Consider the following 20152-nt stretch of genomic DNA (forward strand, 5'->3'; position numbering starts at 1 on the left):
GGGTCCTTAGAGAAGGAGCAGAGATGCTGTGTGTGCCTCTAACCACAATCTTCAACACATCCCTTGAAACTGGGCAACTACCTGAGAAATGGAAGACAGCTAATGTAGTCCCCATATTTAAGAAAGGAAACAGAAACGAGGCACTAAACTACAGACCTGTGTCTCTGACATGTATCGTGTGCAAAGTCATGGAGAAGATTATCAGGAGGAGAGTGGTCGAACACCTGGAAAGGAACAAGATTATAAATGAAAACCAGCATGGGTTCATGGAAGGCAAATCTTGTATCACAAACCTCCTGGAGTTTTATGACAAGGTAACAGAAGTAAGACACGAGAGAGAGGGTTGGGTAGATTGCGTTTTCCTAGACTGCAGGAAGGCCTTTGACACAGTTCCCCACAAGAGATTAGTGCAGAAGCTGGAGGATCAGGCACACGTAAAAGGAAGGGCACTGCAATGGATAAGGGAATACCTGACAGGGAGGCAGCAACGAGTCATGGTACGTGAAGAGGTATCACAGTGGGCGCCTGTTACGAGCGGGGTCCCACAGGGGTCAGTTCTAGGACCAGTGCTATTTTTGATATATGTGAACGACATGATGGAAGGAATAGACTCTGAAGTGTCCCTGTTCGCAGATGACGTGAAGCTGATGAGAAGAATTAAATCGGACGAGGATGAGGCAGGACTGCAAAGAGACCTGGAGAGGCTGGACATGTGGTCCAGTAACTGGCTTCTCGAATTCAATCCAGCCAAATGCAAAGTCATGAAGATTGGGGAGGGGCAAAGAAGACCGCAGACAGAGTATAGGCTAGGTGGACAAAGACTACAGACCTCACTCAGGGAGAAAGACCTTGGGGTGACCATAACACCGAGCACATCACCGGAGGCACACATCAACCAAATAACCGCTGCAGCATACGGGCGCCTGGCAAACCTGAGAATAGCGTTCCGATACCTTAATAAGGAATCGTTCAAGACACTGTACACTGTGTATGTTAGGCCCATACTGGAGTATGCAGCACCAGTCTGGAACCCACACCTGGTCAAGCACGTCAAGAAGTTAGAGAAAGTACAAAGGTTTGCAACAAGGCTAGTCCCAGAGCTCAAGGGAATGTCGTACGAGGAAAGGTTAAGGGAAATCGGACTGACGACACTGGAGGACAGAAGGGTCAGGGGAGACATGATAACGACATACAAGATACTGCGGGGAATAGACAAGGTGGACAGAGATAGGATGTTCCAGAGAGGGGACACAGGGACAAGGGGTCACAACTGGAAGCTGAAGACTCAGACGAGTCACAGGGACGTTAGGAAGTATTTCTTCAGTCATAGAGTTGTCAGCAAGTGGAATAGCCTAGCAAGTGAAGTAGTGGAGGCAGGAACCATACATAGTTTTAAGAAGAGGTATGACAAAGCTCAGGAAGCAGAGAGAGAGAGGATCCAGTAGCGATCAGTGAAGAGGCGGGGCCAGGAGCTGAGTCTCGACCCCTGCAACCACAATTAGGTGAGTACAATTAGGTGAGTACACACACACACACACACACACACAGAAGATAGGGGAAGGGCACAGAAGACCACAGACAGAGTATAGGCTAGGTGGCCAAAGACTGCAAACCTCACTCAAGGAGAAAGATCTTGGGGTGAGTATAACACCGAGCATGTCTCCGGAAGCACCCATCAATCAGATAACTGCTGCAGCATATGGGCGCCTGGCAAACCTGAGAACAGCATTCCGATACCTTAGTAAGGAATCATTCAAGACACTGTACACCGTGTATGTCAGGCCCATACTGGAGTATGCAGCACCTGTTTGGAACCCGCACTTGATAAAGCACGTCAAGAAACTAGAGAAAGTACAAAGGTTTGCGACAAGGTTAGTTCCAGAGCTAAGGGGAATGTCCTATGAAGAAAGATTAAGGGAAATCGGCCTGACGACACTGGAGGACAGGAGGGTCAGGGGAGACATGATAACGACATATAAAATACTGCGTGGAATAGACAAGGTGGACAAAGACAGGATGTTCCAGGGAGGGGACACAGAAACAAGAGGCCACAATTGGAAGTTGAAGACACAAATGAGTCAGAGAGATAGTAGGAAGTATTTCTTCAGTCATAGAGTTGTAAGGCAGTGGAATAGCCTAGAAAATGACGTAGTGGAGGCAGGAACCATACACAGTTTTAAGACGAGGTTTGATAAAGCTCATGGAGTGGGGAGAGAGAGGGCCCAGTAGCAACCGGTGAAGAGGCGGGGCCAGGAGCTAAGACTCGACCCCTGCAACCACAAATAGGTGAGTACACAGAATGGTGGATGAGGGGCTTGAACCATAGTCCTCAAACTAACAGTCATCCATCCTAAAGCTCTAAGCTCACATGGGCTTAGTGATTTAAATAAACATTAATATGAGTGTAATGGTGAAAAGGTGCGGGTATTAATGAGTAGATATTCATTTCACCTGCCTCCGGTATATGCAGATGATTTTGTAGCAACTCATACCAACTTAGTTCAAAGTGAGAAATACTTCCTAAATCAACAGCAGAATTTACAAGAGTTACTAACACTCGAGCAAAGCCAACCAAAATTGAAGAAGGCTCGAGAGTTATGCTAACTAATTTCAATAAAGCATCTACAGTGCCAAAGCTCCATCCAAAGTTTATTGGTCTCTACCGAGTAGTTGAACATGTCAATGGAAATAAATATAAGAAATTAGCATTGAGGTTATAAGGAATCGCACATAGACATAAGCTATTTAGCGATGAAGTTAATGAGATTCCTAGTACCCAATTCTGACAATCCTGACACAGTACCTTCTACTTCTAATAACGAGACAGATGAACAATCCAATTGTAGCTATTCTCTACGTACATGACAAGTAATGAGAAATCTTCAAGTTTCACTTAATACAAATATTGATCTTACTCAACCACATGTATTAGCAGTTGCAACATTATTTGACCCCCTAGAGATGGTGACCACTCTGCATATGTAAATTGCACTCTAGTAGAGTTGGGGTTAAATGAAAATAACCTGTATAGATTAACAGTATATTCCAAAATGTACTTATTTGTGTGTGTTGTAAGTCTTAAAATATGTCAGTTTAATTGTGGATTAAAATATTTTTTTCTATAAATGCTCACATTACCTCCGAGTTCTGAACTTTAACAGTAAAAGACTCGTGTGCACCAAGTTTGCCTTTTCTGTACATAAATTTCCTCAGAATCCATAGATCACGTAAACAACAATTGATCAACCTAAATCTCTATTGTTTACTTATATTTTCATTAATTCTATGATTCACCATGATTTGTAAAATTATCATAATTTTTAATGCATTACAATTATAATCAATTATATTTAAGTATGTTCTAAACATTATATTATGTATACCTTATGTTATTGTGTATAATATATATCTAGTATAGAATCAGCTCAGAGCCTGACAAGTCTGTTGTCTATCTTTGTAATTACCTGTATGTCGGGGATGCCATATGTTAGTGTTGCTGAGCTGTGAACATATTTCACATGTGTTAGCCGTGATGCAACGTACTTCAAATATGGTCAGGTCAGCAGAGTTTAAACCTGCTGTGAGTGGGAGTCAGTCAGACATGAACATGACCCTCTTACTCACCGGGGCTTCGAGACCTCATCTCTGAGACAGAGAGCGGGGCCACTAGTGCCCCGCGGTCGAGTATCGGGAGAATGCTTGAGCGCCATGCCATTTTAAGGGCTAGTTGCTTCGGCAGGTGAGTTGTTACACACTCCTTAGCGGATTCCAACTTCCATGGCCACCGTCCTGCTGTCTATAGCAACCAACGCCTTTCGATGGGGTCTAGATGAGCATTCGTTTAGGCCCCTTAACTCGACGTTTGGTTCATCCCACAGCGCCAGTTCTGCTTACCAAAATTGGCCCACTAGATACTCGGATTAGTCGCCGAAGCTTCATTAAAGTGTTCCTACCACCACTCAGTATACCAGTATACCATCTCAGTGACTTACCAGTCACCTATTCTCCACTTAGAACCTTCCGACAAAAAGAAGCAGGTATTAATGAGTAGATATTCCATCTGGCTTCTGTAGTTAACTTAGCTGATGTAGCAGAAGCAATAGAACATAACTTTGCCCTTGTCTTTCAATGAATGCATTAATCACCTCACTTTCCTAAGGCAGAATTCCTACATAAAAATCCTTGTGATGAAATTTGGCCTCATACTGGTGAACCCCCCATAACGTGCCGTCTACACTAGTATTAACTTGCGTCGGTACTTTCAAGATGTCAACTTCCATAGTAGGGCCTGATATGTACGTACCTATGCTTCAACACTTACACCCTTCATTCCTTGCCTACCTATTATATGTCATCAATAGGATCTGGTCAGAAATATTTTTACCTCTACAGTGGAAGAGTGCAGTAGTCGTTCTCATTCGAAAATTGGAAGCCAAGGCAATAATTTCTCCCTGGACTTTTTAGTTGATACGAGTTGATACTTATTTACCACACTAGCTCTGACTTTTTTCCTTTGCCCCTTTAATTGCCTTCAACATTTCTGTTTCATTACTTTGTCAGCACCCTTGTATCATTTAGTAATGAATAGACCCACACTAGTGAGGTCTGTGAATATAATACATTTATGTAAATATAATATCAATATCTCCCATACTCCGCCACTCACAAGGAGAGGCACACGTCAGATGGGGCTTGACCCTCCCTGAAGGCATCGACGGGGAGCCCTGCGGTGAGGGGGATGCCTGCCTGGACTTTGGAGTGGCAAAGGTGGTAGTAACTACGGAGGAACACTGCCAGAAGGTGTCCTGGGTCACCACTAACCTCACCGAGCTGAAGGACTGCGTGTCACTGGAGGGCCACTGGTAAGAGTCCTGAGGCTTGTACTGGAGTGGGAGGAGGGACAAAGTTAATCCTAAGAAGGTGTTTTCTTGCAGTTGTGGTGATCTTATCTTTATTGTAGAGATGTTTTGCAAAGCAGTAGCTTTATCAGCCCAATACAGAAAAAATTACTGGAGAAAGTGGAAGACGTGAAGTAATTTGAGGCAATCTTAGTTGTGTGAGACTTTAGTAAGGTAATAAGTGTGCCTTACATAATGTATGTTCTGCATTTATTTTTAGAGGCATGATGCAGTAGTTTTACCACTTAAATTTAAATAATCTCCCTACCCTACTGTAAATACTTAATTCCTCTATAAAGTATGACCCACATGGGTTTAACCCATATTTTTATTGTAATAATTAACTGCACTCGCTGCCAGACATACAACCCACTCACCACCCAAGAACATTCTTCCTCCTCTCTCTCTCAGGTACGGGGGAGGAGAACAAGTTTTCCAGCCGTGGCCCATAGAGAAAGAGCCACGAGATGAGACCGCCTTCATCACCGCCGACATGCTACAGAATCCTTCCAGGTGGTACGGCGGATTGACCGAAGCCTACTGGATATCATCTATTGGTGTGGCTGTCAGGGTGAGAGTCCCTCTGGTTATCAGTATGAAAGTGGAAACGTATTAGGCTGAATCTGACTGCTAGAGTATGTATGTATGTATGTAAGTAAACCATAGCTCTGTGTGTTCCTGTGTGAATGACACCCAGATTGCCATGACAATACCTCCATCGAAGACACCACAAGACTCCAAGAGGACATCAATCAAATCTTCAAATGGGCCATTCAAAACAATATGAAGTTCAATGAAGAGAAATTTCAACTACTCAGATATGGAAAACTTTTTCTTTCAACAAACCGGCCGTATCCCACTGAGGCAGGGTGGCCCAAAAAGAAAAACAAAGGTTTCTCTTTTTAAATTTAGTAATTTATACAGGAGAAGGGGTTACTAGTCCCTTGCTCCTGGCATTTTAGTCGCCTCTTACAACATGCATAGCTTACAGAGGAAGAATTCTGTTCCACTTCCCCATGGAGATAAGAGGAAATAAACAAGAACAAGAACAAGAACTAGTAAGAAAATAGAAGAAAACCCAGAGGGGTGTGTATGTATATGCTTGTACATGTATGTGTAGTGTGACTTAAATGTAAGTAGAAGTAGCAAGACGTACCTGAAACCTTGCATGTTCATGAGACATAAAAATGGACACCAACAATCCTACCATCATGTAAAACAATTACAGGCTTTCATTTTACACTCACTTGGCAGGACGGTAGTACCTCCCTGGGCGGTTGCTGTCTACCATCCTACTACCTACAATGGAAAACTTGAGGAAATTAAAACTGTATCAGGGTATACAACAAATTCTAACCATACAATAGAGCAAAACAGTAATGTGAAGGACCTGGGAGTGATAATGTCAGAGGATCTCGCCTTCAAAGACCACAAGAATGTATCTACTGCATCTGCTAGGAAAATGATAGGACGGGTAATGAGAACCTTCAAAACTAGGGACACCAAGCCCATGATGATTCTCTTCAAATTGCTTGTTCTCTCTAGGTTGGAATACTGCTGTACACTAACTGCCCCCTTCAAGGCAGGCGAAATTGCTGACCTGAAGAATGTACAAAAGACCTTTCATGGCACACATAAGTACAATAAAGCACCTAAACTACTGGGAATGGTTGAAATCTCTTGATTTATATTCCTTGGAATACAGGCGAGAGAGATACATGATAATATACACTTGGAAAATCCTAGAGGGATTAGTACCAAACTTGCACGTGAAAATCACTCCCCATGAAAGCAAAAGTCTCGGCAGGAGATGCAACATTCCCTTAATGAACAGCAGGGATGCCACAAGTACACTGAGAGACAACACAATAAGTGTCAGGGGCCCAAGACTGTTCAACTGCTTCCCATCATACATAAGGGAATTACCAATAGACCCCTGGCTGTCTTGAAGAAGGTACTGGACAGGCACCTAAAGTCAGTACCTGACCAGCCAGGCTGTGATTCGTATGTCAGTTTGCTTGTGGCCAGCAGTAACAGCCTGGTTGATCAAACCCTGATCCACCACGAGGCCTGGTCTCAGACCGAGCTGCGGAGACGTTGACCCCTGAAACCCTCTCCAGGTTTAGACATCAGGGTGATTAGCTCTATGGGTCTGGCTGTTAGCATGAAGGTTGTGTATCACGTCAAGTCTAGTCAGAGGAATAATAATATACATCATTTCTTCTGGTTCATTTTTTTCACCGCATAGCTGTTAGGAGGACGTTTTGGCCACCAGATAATTTCTGATATTGTTGTTAATGTGTGACCATCTGGAGTCTGGCTGCCAGGGTGACTGTGTTAGGTGATAATATAGATTGGTGTTTATCTCACTGTGTCATTCCTTGTTGTGTGCTGCAGGTTGAGGAGACGACACCACTCTTCGTAAGTGTCCCAGACTACGATGACGACACTGTGGCTGATGAACTCTGTCTGGCTGCACGTCAAGAGCAGCCCTACGTCGCCGCCCCCTACAGCCCCCTCACCCTTGACTATTTCCTCTGCTCCGCCGAGGACGTCAGGAAGGTTCGAGATAACTCTCACCCCTTAACCTACATTAAATAGATGGTCTGTTACCCTCTCACAAGTAACAATGTAGAAAGGAAAACTTTAAAGATGTTTCAGTTCTTCATGGAACATTATAGTCACTCGATCGCGATTTAATCATGGTTCAAGACGAACTTCAAAAATGGTGGACTGGTAAGCCAGCTGAAGGTCTCCGGTAGATGACCAAAAGCTCGTGCTGCTAGTCATCATCATATGTCTAAGACCAGTGTCAGGAAACACTTATTCTGTTTCCTGACAAACCTTAGCTAACCTGAGATGAACAGAAACATGTTAAAAGTTTTCCATCCAAATTTTGGTTTAGTCGTAAAGTGTTCCAACCTTTGCATTGTGACTTACTGTTCTTCCACTTTTCTCTTACAACAGCTTGTAAGTTCTTACAGGTGGCCCTTGGCCTGGTAGGCAAAGCTCTCACTTCACATGCTGAGGGTCCGTGGTTCGATTCCCGGCAAGGGTGAAAACACTTGGTGTGTTTCCTTAAGAAACCTGCTGTCCCTGTTTACCCATCAGTAAAATGGGTACCTGGGTATTAGTCGATTGGTGTGGGTCACATCCTGGGACAAAATTAACCTAATTTGCTCGAAATGCTCAGCATAACATGCGGCTTTCTATATAGTAGTATGTCATTGATGTCAGCTAGGCCTGTATACCTTGTACATGTACTTGTAGAAATAGACACAAATAACCCGCACATAAAAGAGAGAAGCTTACGACGACATTTCGGTCCGACTTGGACCATTGACAAAGTCACACTAACAGAGGTGGAGCAGGACGGCTATATATAGGCAGGAAGAGGTGGAAGTAGTAGTAGTAGTAGTACAAGAATTGTACTTCCTGTCTTCCCTACTTCCAACTCGAACAGTCGCAGTCTAGTTGAATCCTCTCTAATACACAACTTTCCTTGTATGAACCTTAGCCCTGGCTTCGTCTCTGTAGATGCCTTCCTCTCCCACTACATTGTAAAATGCTCCAAACTTCAGAACACCCGTGACTTAACCTGAATCCTCACTTTTTCTTTTTCTTTTTCTTCTTCCTCTTCCCCTTTCCTCTCTCCTTTTCTCCTCTGGGTTGTCTTTCTCTCTCCTGTCTCGTGTTTCTGTTCCTTCTTCATTTATTTTATTTCACCACTTCCCCTTTCACGCACCTCTGTGCGCTTGCTCTCCCTCTGTGGGTATCTAGCTCTCTTGCAGTGCTCCCCTTCCTTTGTATTTGACTGGCTCGTCTTCCTTATTTCCCACTTCTTCCGCTACCACTACTACTACCTCTTCTTCTTCTACTACAACTACTGTTGAAATTAAGACACATGTGCGGCGTCTGGTTGTCTTTGTTGTGGACGTTTTGCCATCCAGTGGCTGGCTGGCTGGATGGCGAAACGTCTACGATGGGGATGCCCGGGTGTTGTGCATGTGTCTTAATTTCATCCTGTCGGTATTATATACAATTCTTGTACTACTACTACTACTACTACTTCCACCTCTTCCTGCCTATATATAGCCGTCCTGCTCCACCTCTGTTAGTGTGACTTTGTCAATGGTCCAAGTCGGACCGAAACGTCGTCGTAAGCTTCTCTCTTTTATGTGCGGGTTATTTGTGTATTGTTCCAGTCACGGTATTGTGCCTTTTTGTTATTTATTTGTAGAAATAGATATTATTATTATTAAGACAAATCTTTATTATCTTTATCTTAATAACATTTAAATACAACTTGTTTCTACGAGTGTAATCTATTTTATACCATAATATAATATATGAAGCCTAGTGACTGGGTTGTTTGGGACTAAATCATTAAATATGTTTATCATCAAAGAATTTACTTTGTTGTATCTTACACGTGAACATTACAGGCAACAGTGACAAATGATAGACTGGATGTATACATCCTACGTATTTCTGTGTACGTACATATATAATGAAAGGTTTATCCTTGTTTTAGGAATTTAAAGAATTATTGACTGCTTGTGTATAGGTTATATGCCGCCTTAAACTAATCCTTGTGTAGCCTATGGTCTTTAAAGCCAATTAACCAACCAACCATAGGATGATTTAACCAATACTATAAAGACAGATGAACCTGTGTTTACCGAGAAGTTCAAGGGTGTTATTGTAGCACCTTGCTAAGTGGTGATCTGTTTTTAAATAAGGTGTAAAGCCTAGGTCAGGTAAGGCAACGGGTGCTAAACTAGTTGCGGGTCATTATTTGATAAAGACCCTATTCACGAGATACTTGTATTTTGTGACAAATAAACCAACATCAAAGATGCTGGAAACAAACATTGGTCAAAAGAAGTGCAAGGAAAAATTTGGCTAGGATAGGTAAGATTGGTCAGGTGGGTGTTAGTCATACGACCACCCGCCGCTGGAACTTTTGGTCATCTGACCAAGGCCTTCTGCTGACTTACCTGTTCACTCCTTTAACCCTTAAACTGTCCAAACATAGATCTATGTTCACATGCGTAGCACTCCGAACGTAGATCTACTTTTTTTTTTACTTTAAATGGAGAAAATAAAGGTTGGAGCGCTTCGCACGTGAACGTAGATCTACGTTTGTACAGTTTAAGGGTTAAAAATGAAAATAACTGACCTATAGCTTATTCTTATGGGAAAGTTTTCTTTATAAACCTACTTGCTCCTGCCCACTTAGCAGCAAAGATATAAGTTTATTATTACAACTAAATTTGAGTCCACGTAGGCACTTGTGTGTTGGCTGACTACTGTGGGTCGCATCTAGGGAAAATTTTATATGTAAGCGTGTTAGAAACTCCAGTTCTTTTAATTATAAATCATAATTATTAACCACATTAGGAAGAGCGACAGGAAAAAATCACCCTGTGAATTAAGTGTGAGGCAAACAGAGTTCTTGCTAGAACCTTGTAAAATGTCACATAGATTAGGATAGACTCACAAAATGTGGTATATCAAATGTGGTATATCACCCTTGGAAACAGTAAACCTTCCCTAGGATGTGACACAACACCCGCCTAACTCCTAGGTATCTGTTTATTGGTGGTTGAACAGCGGCAACACATATTAAAGAAGCTTGCACATTCGTCTCACTTTTGACCGGCCCGAACTATTTTTTTGTGTTGCAAGCCGAGTGTTTATTAATTTTTACTATAGATTCAAGAAAAGTCACATGTCCCAAAATTAATAGACTTCATTGATATCTCCTGGCTAACTAAAAGAATTGTATCTAGTCATGACTTGTTAAAATTCTTCACAATTAAACTTCATGTAAATGAAGCTATGTTCTGCTTTATGGATATTTTTGTTACCTATGTATGTGAGCACTCTGCATTCCAGTGAATTTGAGCCGAACACTCTGCCATTGAGTGGCAAGACACTATTAATGAAATACTGTAGTTTGATTTTAGTTACATTCATGCCTATTTTCTCGAAGTTTTAGCAAGAATGAATAAACGCTCGGCTTATTTGACAAAATGATGCTTGCCTTAATAAGTCAAATTGGCAAGTCCAACTTAAAAAGCACTACATGAAATCTTGTCTTGTTTCTCATGTTCCTTGATTCATTTTCCCCCTTTTCTTCATTTTGTTTTTTGTGCACTAGGTTCATGAGGCAAGTTACCCCAAGTTCTTCTCGCTGCCGGAGAGTGTTCCTGATGCTCGTATGATGGAGGAACCTATCTGGTCCACCTGGGCCCAGTACAAGACTCATGTTAACGTCACCAGGGTGATGGACTTCGCTAGGGAGATTACCAATCACGGCTTTAACAACAGTCAGGTAGAGTGAGAGAGTGTAGGTTTAACAACAGTTAGGCAGAGTGAGAGAGTGTAGGTTTAACAACAGTTAGGTAGAGAGAGCATAGGTTTGACAGCAGGTAGGTAATGAGAGAGTGTAGGTTTAACAACAGTTAGGTAGCATGAGAGTGTAGGTTTAACAACAGTTAGGCAGAGTGAGAGAGCGTAGGTTAAACAGCAATCCTACCATCGTGTAAAACAATTACAGGCTTTCGTTTTACACTCACTTGCCAGGACAGTAGTACCTCCCTGGGCGGTTGCTGTCTACCAACCTACTACCTAGGAAAATATATATATATATATCTTTCTTTCTTTCAACACACCGGCCGTATCCCACCGAGGCGGGGTGGCCCAAAAGGAAAAACGAAAGTTTCTCCTTTTACATTTAGTAATATATACAGGAGAAGAGGTTACTAGCCCCTTGCTCCCGGCATTTTAGTTGCCTCCTACAACACACATGGCTTACAGAGGAAGAATTCTGTTCCACTTCCCCATGGAGGTAAGAGAAAATAAACAACAAGAACAAGAACTACTAAGAAAATATTAGAAAACCCAGAGGGGTGTGTATATATATACCGTCCTGCCAGATGACTGTGAAACAGAAACCTGTAACTGTTTTGCATGATGGTAGGATTGCTGGTTTCTTTTTATGTCTCATAAACACGCTAGATAACAGGGATATCTTGCTACTCCTACTTACACTTTGGTCACACTTCACAGACACGCATATGCATATATATATACATACATCTAGGTTTTTCTCCTTTTTCTAAATAGCTCTTGTTCTTCTTTATTTCTTCTATTGTCCATGGGGAAGTGGAAAAGAATCTTTCCTTCGTAAGCCATGCGTGTCGTATGAGGCGACTAAAATGCCGGGAGCAATGGGCTAGTAACCCCTTCTTCTGTAGACATTTACTAAAAAAGAGAAGAAGAAAAACTTTATAAAACTGGGATGCTTAAATGTGCGTGGATGTAGTGCGGATGACAAGAAACAGATGATTGCTGATGTTATGAATGAAAAGAAGTTGGATGTCCTGGCCCTAAGCGAAACAAAGCTGAAGGGGGTAGGGGAGTTTCGGTGGGGGGAAATAAATGGGATTAAATCTGGAGTATCTGAGAGAGTTAGAGCAAAGGAAGGGGTAGCAGTAATGTTGAATGATCAGTTATGGAAGGAGAAAAGAGAATATGAATGTGTAAATTCAAGAATTATGTGGATTAAAGTAAAGGTTGGATGCGAGAAGTGGGTCATAATAAGCGTGTATGCACCTGGAGAAGAGAGGAATGCAGAGGAGAGAGAGAGATTTTGGGAGATGTTAAGTGAATGTATAGGAGCCTTTGAACCAAGTGAGAGAGTAATTGTGGTAGGGGACCTGAATGCTAAAGTAGGAGAAACTTTTAGAGAGGGTGTGGTAGGTAAGTTTGGGGTGCCAGGTGTAAATGATAATGGGAGCCCTTTGATTGAACTTTGTATAGAAAGGGATTTAGTTATAGGTAATACATATTTTAAGAAAAAGAGGATAAATAAGTATACAAGATATGATGTAGGGCGAAATGACAGTAGTTTGTTGGATTATGTATTGGTAGATAAAAGACTGTTGAGTAGACTTCAGGATGTACATGTTTATAGAGGGGCCACAGATATATCAGATCACTTTCTAGTTGTAGCTACACTGAGAGTAAAAGGTAGATGGGATACAAGGAGAATAGAAGCATCAGGGAAGAGAGAGGTGAAGGTTTATAAACTAAAAGAGGAGGCAGTTAGGGTAAGATATAAACAGCTATTGGAGGATAGATGGGCTAATGAGAGCATAGGCAATGGGGTCGAAGAGGTATGGGGTAGGTTTAAAAATGTAGTGTTAGAGTGTTCAGCAGAAGTTTGTGGTTACAGGAAAGTGGGTGCGGGAGGGAAGAGGAGCGATTGGTGGAATGATGATGTGAAGAGAGTAGTAAGGGAGAAAAAGTTAGCATATGAGAAGTTTTTACAAAGTAGAAGTAATGCAAGGAGGGAAGAGTACAGTGGACCCCCGCATAGCGATATTAATCCGTGCAAGAGAGCTCATTGTTATGTGAAATTATCGTTATACGAATGAATTTTCCCCATAAGAAATAATGGAAATCAAATTAATCTGTGCAAGACACCCCAAAGTATGAAAAAAAAAATTTTTACCACATGAAATATTAATTTTAATACACACAAACTGAAAAAGGCATGCACAATTACATGACACTTACTTTTATTGAAGATCTGGTGATGATTGATGGGATGGGAGGAGGAGAGAGTGTTAGTGTTTATAAGGGGAATCCCCTTCCATTAAGACTTGAGGTGTCAAGTCCTTTTCTGGGGTTACTTCCCTTCTTCTTTTAATGCCACTAGGACCAGCTTCAGAGTCACTGGAGTTCTGTCGCACTACATATCTGTCCATAGTGGCCTGTACCTCTCGTTCCTTTATGACTTCCCTAAAGTGTTTCACAACATTGTCAGTGTACAGGTTGCCAACACGGCTTGCAATAGCTGTGTGAGGGTGATTTTCATCCATGAAGGTTTGCACTTCAAGCCACTTTGCACAGATTTCCTTAATCTTTGTAGTAGGCAATTTCTTCAATTTCTCTCTTCCCTCCTTCGAACCAGTTTCCTCAGGTCTGGCCTCTTGCTCTTGAAGTTGATCTATCAGCTCATCAGTGGTTAGTTCTTCATTGTCCTCCTCCACCAACTCTTCCACATCATCCCCACTAACCTCCAACCCCAAGGACTTTCCCAATGCCATAATGGATTCCTCAACTGGCATAGGATTCTCAGGGTTAGCCTCAAACCCTTCAAAATCCCTTTGGTCTACACATTCTGGCCACAGTTTCTTCCAAGCAGAGTTCAAGGTCCTCTTAGTCACTCCCTCCCAAGCCTTACCTATAAGGTTTACACAATTGAGGATATTAAAGTAATCTCTCCAAAAGTCTCTTAGAGTCAGTTGGGTTTCTGAGGTCACTACAAAGCACCTTTCAAACAGCTTTTGTGTACAGTTTTTTGAAGTTTGCAATAACCTGCTGGTTCATGGGCTGCAGGAGAGGAGTGGTATTAGGAGGCAAAAACTTCACCTTAATGAATTTCATGTCCCCATAAAGTCACTCTGCCACGTCTGTAGGATGACCAGCGGCATTGTCTAACACCAGGAGGCACTTAAGTTCAAATTTCTTTTCAGTTAGGTAATCTTTCATATTGGGGGCAAATGCATGGTGTAACCAGTCATAGAAAAAGTCCCTAGTGACCCATGCCTTACTGTTTGCCCTCCACAGCACACACAAATTTTCCTTGAGGACATTCTTTTGCCTGAACGGTCTGGGAGTTTCAGAGTGATACACTAATAAAGGCTTCACTTTGCAATCACCAGTAGCATTGGAACACATCAACAGAGTAAGCCTGTCTTTCATAGGCTTATGTCCTGGGAGTGCCTTTTCCTCCTGAGTAATGTAGGTCCTGCTTGGCATTTTCTTCCAAAACAGGCCTGTTTCATCACAATTAAACACTTGTTCAGGTTTCAGTCCTTCACTTTCTATGTACTCCTTGAATTCCTGCACATATTTTTCAGCTGCTTTGTGGTCCGAACTGGCAGCCTCACCATGCCTTATCACACTATGTATGCCACTACGCCTCTTAAATCTCTCAAACCAACCTTTGCTGGCCTTAAATTCACTCACATCATCACTAGTTGCAGGCATTTTTTTAATTAAATCCTCATGCAACTTCCTAGCCTTTTCACTTATGATCACTTGAGAGATGCTATCTCCTGCTATCTGTTTCTCATTTATCCACACCAATAACAGTCTCTCAACATCTTCCATCACTTGCGATCTCTGTTTCGAAAACACAGTTAAACCTTTGGCAAGAACAGCTTCCTTGATTGCCTTTTTGTTGCCCACAATAGTAGCGATGGTTGATTGGGGTTTACTATACAACCTGGCCAGCTCGGAGACACGCACTCCACTTTCATACTTATCAATGATCTTTTTCTTCATCTCTATAGTAATTCTCACCCTTATTCCTGTAGGGTTGGCACTAGAAGCTTTCTTGGGGCCCATGGTCACTTATTTTGCAGATAAAATCACCAGAAACACTGTAATAATACGAAATGTTCCGATTGTATGCTTGGATGTTACCGCGGAGGCTGGCTGGTAAACAATGCCACCGGCGGAACATGTGAGGCTGGCTAAGGGCGCACATTAGACGCGTCTCGGACAAACAGCGTTGAGCGGGTTTTTTAGCGGTATGCGAGGCAAAATCTTGGCGATAAAATGTAGCGGTATGCGGATTTAACGTTATGTGATGCCAACGGTATGCGGGGGTCCACTGTATATGGAGAAAAAGAGAGAGGTTAAGAGAGTGGTGAAGCAATGTAAAAAGAGAGCAAATGAGAGAGTGGGTGAGATGTTATCAACAAATTTTGTTGAAAATAAGAAAAAGTTTTGGAGTGAGATTAATAAGTTAAGAAAGCCTAGAGAACAAATGGATTTGTCAGTTAAAAATAGGAGAGGAGAGTTATTAAATGGAGAGTTAGAGGTATTGGGAAGATGGAGGGAATATTTTGAGGAATTGTTAAATGTTGATGAAGATAGGGAAGCTGTGATTTCGTGTATAGGGCAAGGAGGAACAACATCTTGTAGGAGTGAGGAAGAGCCAGTTGTGAGTGTGGGGGAAGTTTGTGAGGCAGTAGTTAAAATGAAAGCGGGTAAGGCAGCCGGGATTGATGGGATAAAGATAGAAATGTTAAAAGCAGGTGGGGATATAGTTTTGGAGTGGTTGGTGCAATTATTTAATAAATGTATGGCAGAGGGTAAGGTACCTAGGGATTGGCAGAGAGCATGCATAGTTCCTTTGTATAAAGGCAAAGGGGATAAAAGAGAGTGCAAAAATTATAGAGGGATAAGTCTGTTGAGTATACCTGGCAAAGTGTATGGTAGAGTTATTATTGAAAGAATTAAGAGTAAGACAGAGAATAGGATAGCAGATGAACAAGGAGGCTTTAGGAAAGGTAGGGGGTGTGTGGACCAGGTGTTTACAGTGAAACATATAAGTGAACAGTATTTAGATAAGGCTAAAGAGGTCTTTGTGGCATTTATGGATTTGGAAAAGGCGTATGACAGGGTGGATAGGGAGGCAATGTGGCAGATGTTGCAGGTGTATGGTGTAGGAGGTAGGTTACTGAAAGCAGTGAAGAGTTTTTACGAGGATAGTGAGGCTCAAGTTAGAGTATGTAGGAAAAAGGGAAATTATTTCCCAGTAAAAGTAGGCCTTAGACAAGGATGTGTGATGTCACCGTGGTTGTTTAATATATTTATAGATGGGGTTGTAAGAGAAGTAAATGCGAGGGTCTTGGCAAGAGGCATGGAGTTAAAGATAAAGAATCACACATAAAGTGGGAGTTGTCACAGTTGCTCTTTGCTGATGACACTGTGCTCTTGGGAGATTCTGAAGAGAAGTTGTAGAGATTGGTGGATGAATTTGGTAGGGTGTGCAAAAGAAGAAAATTGAAAGTGAATACAGGAAAAAGTAAGGTTATGAGGATAACAAAAAGATTAGGTGATGAAAGATTGGATATCAGATTGGAGGGAGAGAGTATGGAGGAGGTGAATGTATTCAGATATTTGGGAGTGGACGTGTCAGCGGATGGGTCTATGAAAGATGAGGTGAATCATAGAATTGATGAGGGGAAAAGGGTGAGTGGTGCACTTAGGAGTCTGTGGAGACAAAGAACTTTGTCCTTGGAGGCAAAGAGGGGAATGTATGAGAGTATAGTTTTACCAACGCTCTTATATGGGTGTGAAGCATGGGTGATGAATGTTGCAGCGAGGAGAAGGCTGGAGGCAGTGGAGATGTCATGTCTGAGGGCAATGTGTGGTGTGAATATAATGCAGAGAATTCGCAGTTTGGAAGTTAGGAGGAGGTGCGGGATTACCAAAACTGTTGTCCAGAGGGCTGAGGAAGGGTTGTTGAGGTGGTTCGGACATGTGGAGAGAATGGAGCGAAACAGAATAACTTCAAGAGTGTATCAGTGTGTAGTGGAAGGAAGGCGGGGTAGGGGTCGGCCTAGGAAAGGTTGGAGGGAGGGGGTAAAGGAGGTTTTGTGTGCGAGGGGCTTGGACTTCCAGCAGGCATGCGTGAGCGTGTTTGATAGGAGTGAATAGAGATGAATGGTTTTTAATACTTGACGTACTGTTGGAGTGTGAGCAAAGTAACATTTATGAAGGGGTTCAGGGAAACCGGCAGGCCGGACTTGAGTCCTGGAGATGGGAAGTACAGTGCCTGCACTCTGAAGGAGGGGTGTTAATGTTGCAGTTTAAAAACTGTAGTGTAAAGCACCCTTCTGGCAAGACAGTGATGGAGTGAATGATGGTGAAAGTTTTTCTTTTTCGGGCCACCCTGCCTTGGTGGGAATTGGCCAGTGTGATAATAATAATAATAATAATACTAAAAATGTATGTATAGTGTGACCTAAGTGTAAGTAGAAGTAGCAAGACATACCTGAAATCTTGCATGTTTATGAGACAAAAATGGACACCAGCAATCCTACCATCATGTAAAACAATTACAGGCTTCCATTTTACACTCACTTGGCAGGACAGTAGTACCTCCCTGGGTGGTTGCTGTCTACCAACCTACTACCTAGGAATATATATATATATATATATATATATATATATATATATATATATATATATATATATTTCTTTCTTTCTTTCTTTCTTTCAACACACCAGCTGTATCCCACCAAGGCGGGGTGGCCCAAAAGGAAAAACAAAAGTTTCTCCTTTCACATTTAGTAATATATACAGGAGAAGGGGTTACTAGCCCCTTGCTCCTGGCATTTTAGTCGCCTCTTACAACACGCATAGCTTACGGAGGAAGAATTCTGTTCCACTTCTCCATGGAGATAAGAGGAAATAAACAAGAACAAGAGCTAGTAAGAAAATAGAAGAAAACCCAGAGGGGTGTGTATACATATGCTTGTACATGTATGTGTAGTGTGACCTAAGTGTAAGCAGAAGTAGCAAGACGTACCTGAAACCTTGCATGTTTATGAGACAGAAAAAACACCAGCAATCCTACCATCATGTAAAACAATTACAGGCTTACGTTTTTCACTCACTCGGCAGGACGGTAGTACCTCCCTGGGCGGTTGCTGTCTACCAACCTACTACCTGGAGATGGGAAGTACAGTGCCTGCACTCTGAAGGAGGGGTGTTAATGTTGCAGTTTAAAAACTGTAGTGTAAAGCACCCTTCTGGCAAGACAGTGATGGAGTGAATGGTGGTGAAAGTTTTTCTTTTTCGGGCCACCCTGCCTTGGTAGGAATCGGCCAGTGTGATAATAATAATAAAATATATATATATATATATATATATATATATATATATATATATATATATATATATACATAATATATATAATATATACATAATATACATATATGTATAATATATATATGCAAAACAACCACTCTGAAAGAATAGAGAAATTCCAAGCGCTTTCGTGACTACTCACATTATCAAGGAACTATGAAAGTGAAGCATCCAAGGAAGCTATATAAGGGGTCCGGGCAGCACCTCACTATCAGATCCCACAACGGTTAAACACGTGACGCGCGGCGAGCCAACTTGGATAGGTCCTTTGCACAACTCACCCCCAAGCTATTCTACCCAAGAAAATTTAAAAATTATTTGTCCAGTGTATTATTAAATTCTTCCCAAATTCTATTAATTATAAATGGATCTAATTTATATAAACCAAAGGAAATATTCATATTATTGTCAAAACTGCTTTTTATGAAACAAGATTCAATTATATTCCTGTCGACCATGGACTTGCTTGATACTACTTTCTCAACTTTTTGAAAATCAATTGGATGGTTCAAAAAGTTGAGAAAGTAGTATCAAGCAAGTCCATGGTCGACAGGAATATAATTGAATCTTGTTTCATAAAAAGCAGTTTTGACAATAATATGAATATTTCCTTTGGTTTATATAAATTAGATCCATTTATAATTAATAGAATTTGGGAAGAATTTAATAATACACTGGACAAATAATTTTTAAATTTTCTTGGGTAGAATAGCTTGGGGATGAGTTGTGCAAAGGACCTATCCAAGTTGGCTCGCCGCGCGTCATGTGTTTAACCGTTGTGGGATCTGATAGTGAGGTGCTGGCCGGACCCCTTATATAGCTTCCTTGGATGCTTCACTTTCATAGTTCCTTGATAATGTGAGTAGTCACGAAAGCACTTGGAATTTCTCTATTCTTTCAGAGTGGTTGTTTTGCATATTTTGAAATCACCTGTTCACTGTGATCTTATTGTGTGTGTGTGTATATATATATATATATATATATATATATATATATATATATATATATATATATATATATATATATATATATATATATATAAATAATGGATCAAAGTAGAATGACATGGAAAGCATATAAATCTATAGGGGAAGGAAAGAGGGGTAGGGGTCGTCCTCGAAAGGGTTGGAAAGAGGGGGTAAAGGAGGTTTTGTGGGTGAGGGGCTTGGACTTCCAGCAAGCGTGCATGAGCGTGTTAGATAGGAGTGAATGGAGACGAATGATACTTGGGACCTGACGATCTGTTGGAGTGTGAGCAGGGTAATATTTAGTGAAGGGATTCAGGGAAACCGGTTATTTTCATATAGTCGGACTTGAGTCCTGGAAATGGGAAGTACAATGCCTGCACTTTAAAGGAGGGGTTTGGGATATTGGCAGTTTGGAGGGATATGTTGTGTATCTCTATACGTATATGCTTCTAAACTGTTGTATTCTGAGCACCTCTGCAAAAGCAGTGATAATGTGTGAGTGTGGTGAAAGTGTTGAATGATGATGAAAGTATTTTCTTT

General features: G+C 41.6%; 1 protein-coding gene across 6 annotated transcripts in view; it reads left to right on the forward strand.

The window, feature by feature from the left end:
- The window catches only part of LOC128704427 (myogenesis-regulating glycosidase), a 127335-nt gene that overhangs the window by 59125 nt on the left and 48058 nt on the right, over window positions 1-20152 (forward strand). For all 6 annotated transcript variants that reach the window (XM_070102930.1, XM_070102931.1, XM_053799571.2 and 3 more), the window contains 4 exons: window positions 4670-4862; window positions 5310-5469; window positions 7296-7460; window positions 11065-11238. In XM_070102930.1, coding sequence (XP_069959031.1) covers window positions 4670-4862; window positions 5310-5469; window positions 7296-7460; window positions 11065-11238 — 692 coding nt within the window. The remainder of the gene's footprint in view (window positions 1-4669; window positions 4863-5309; window positions 5470-7295; window positions 7461-11064; window positions 11239-20152) is intronic.

This window comes from Cherax quadricarinatus, chromosome 84 (genome assembly GCF_038502225.1).
Source record: "Cherax quadricarinatus isolate ZL_2023a chromosome 84, ASM3850222v1, whole genome shotgun sequence".
NCBI lineage: Eukaryota > Metazoa > Arthropoda > Malacostraca > Decapoda > Parastacidae > Cherax > Cherax quadricarinatus.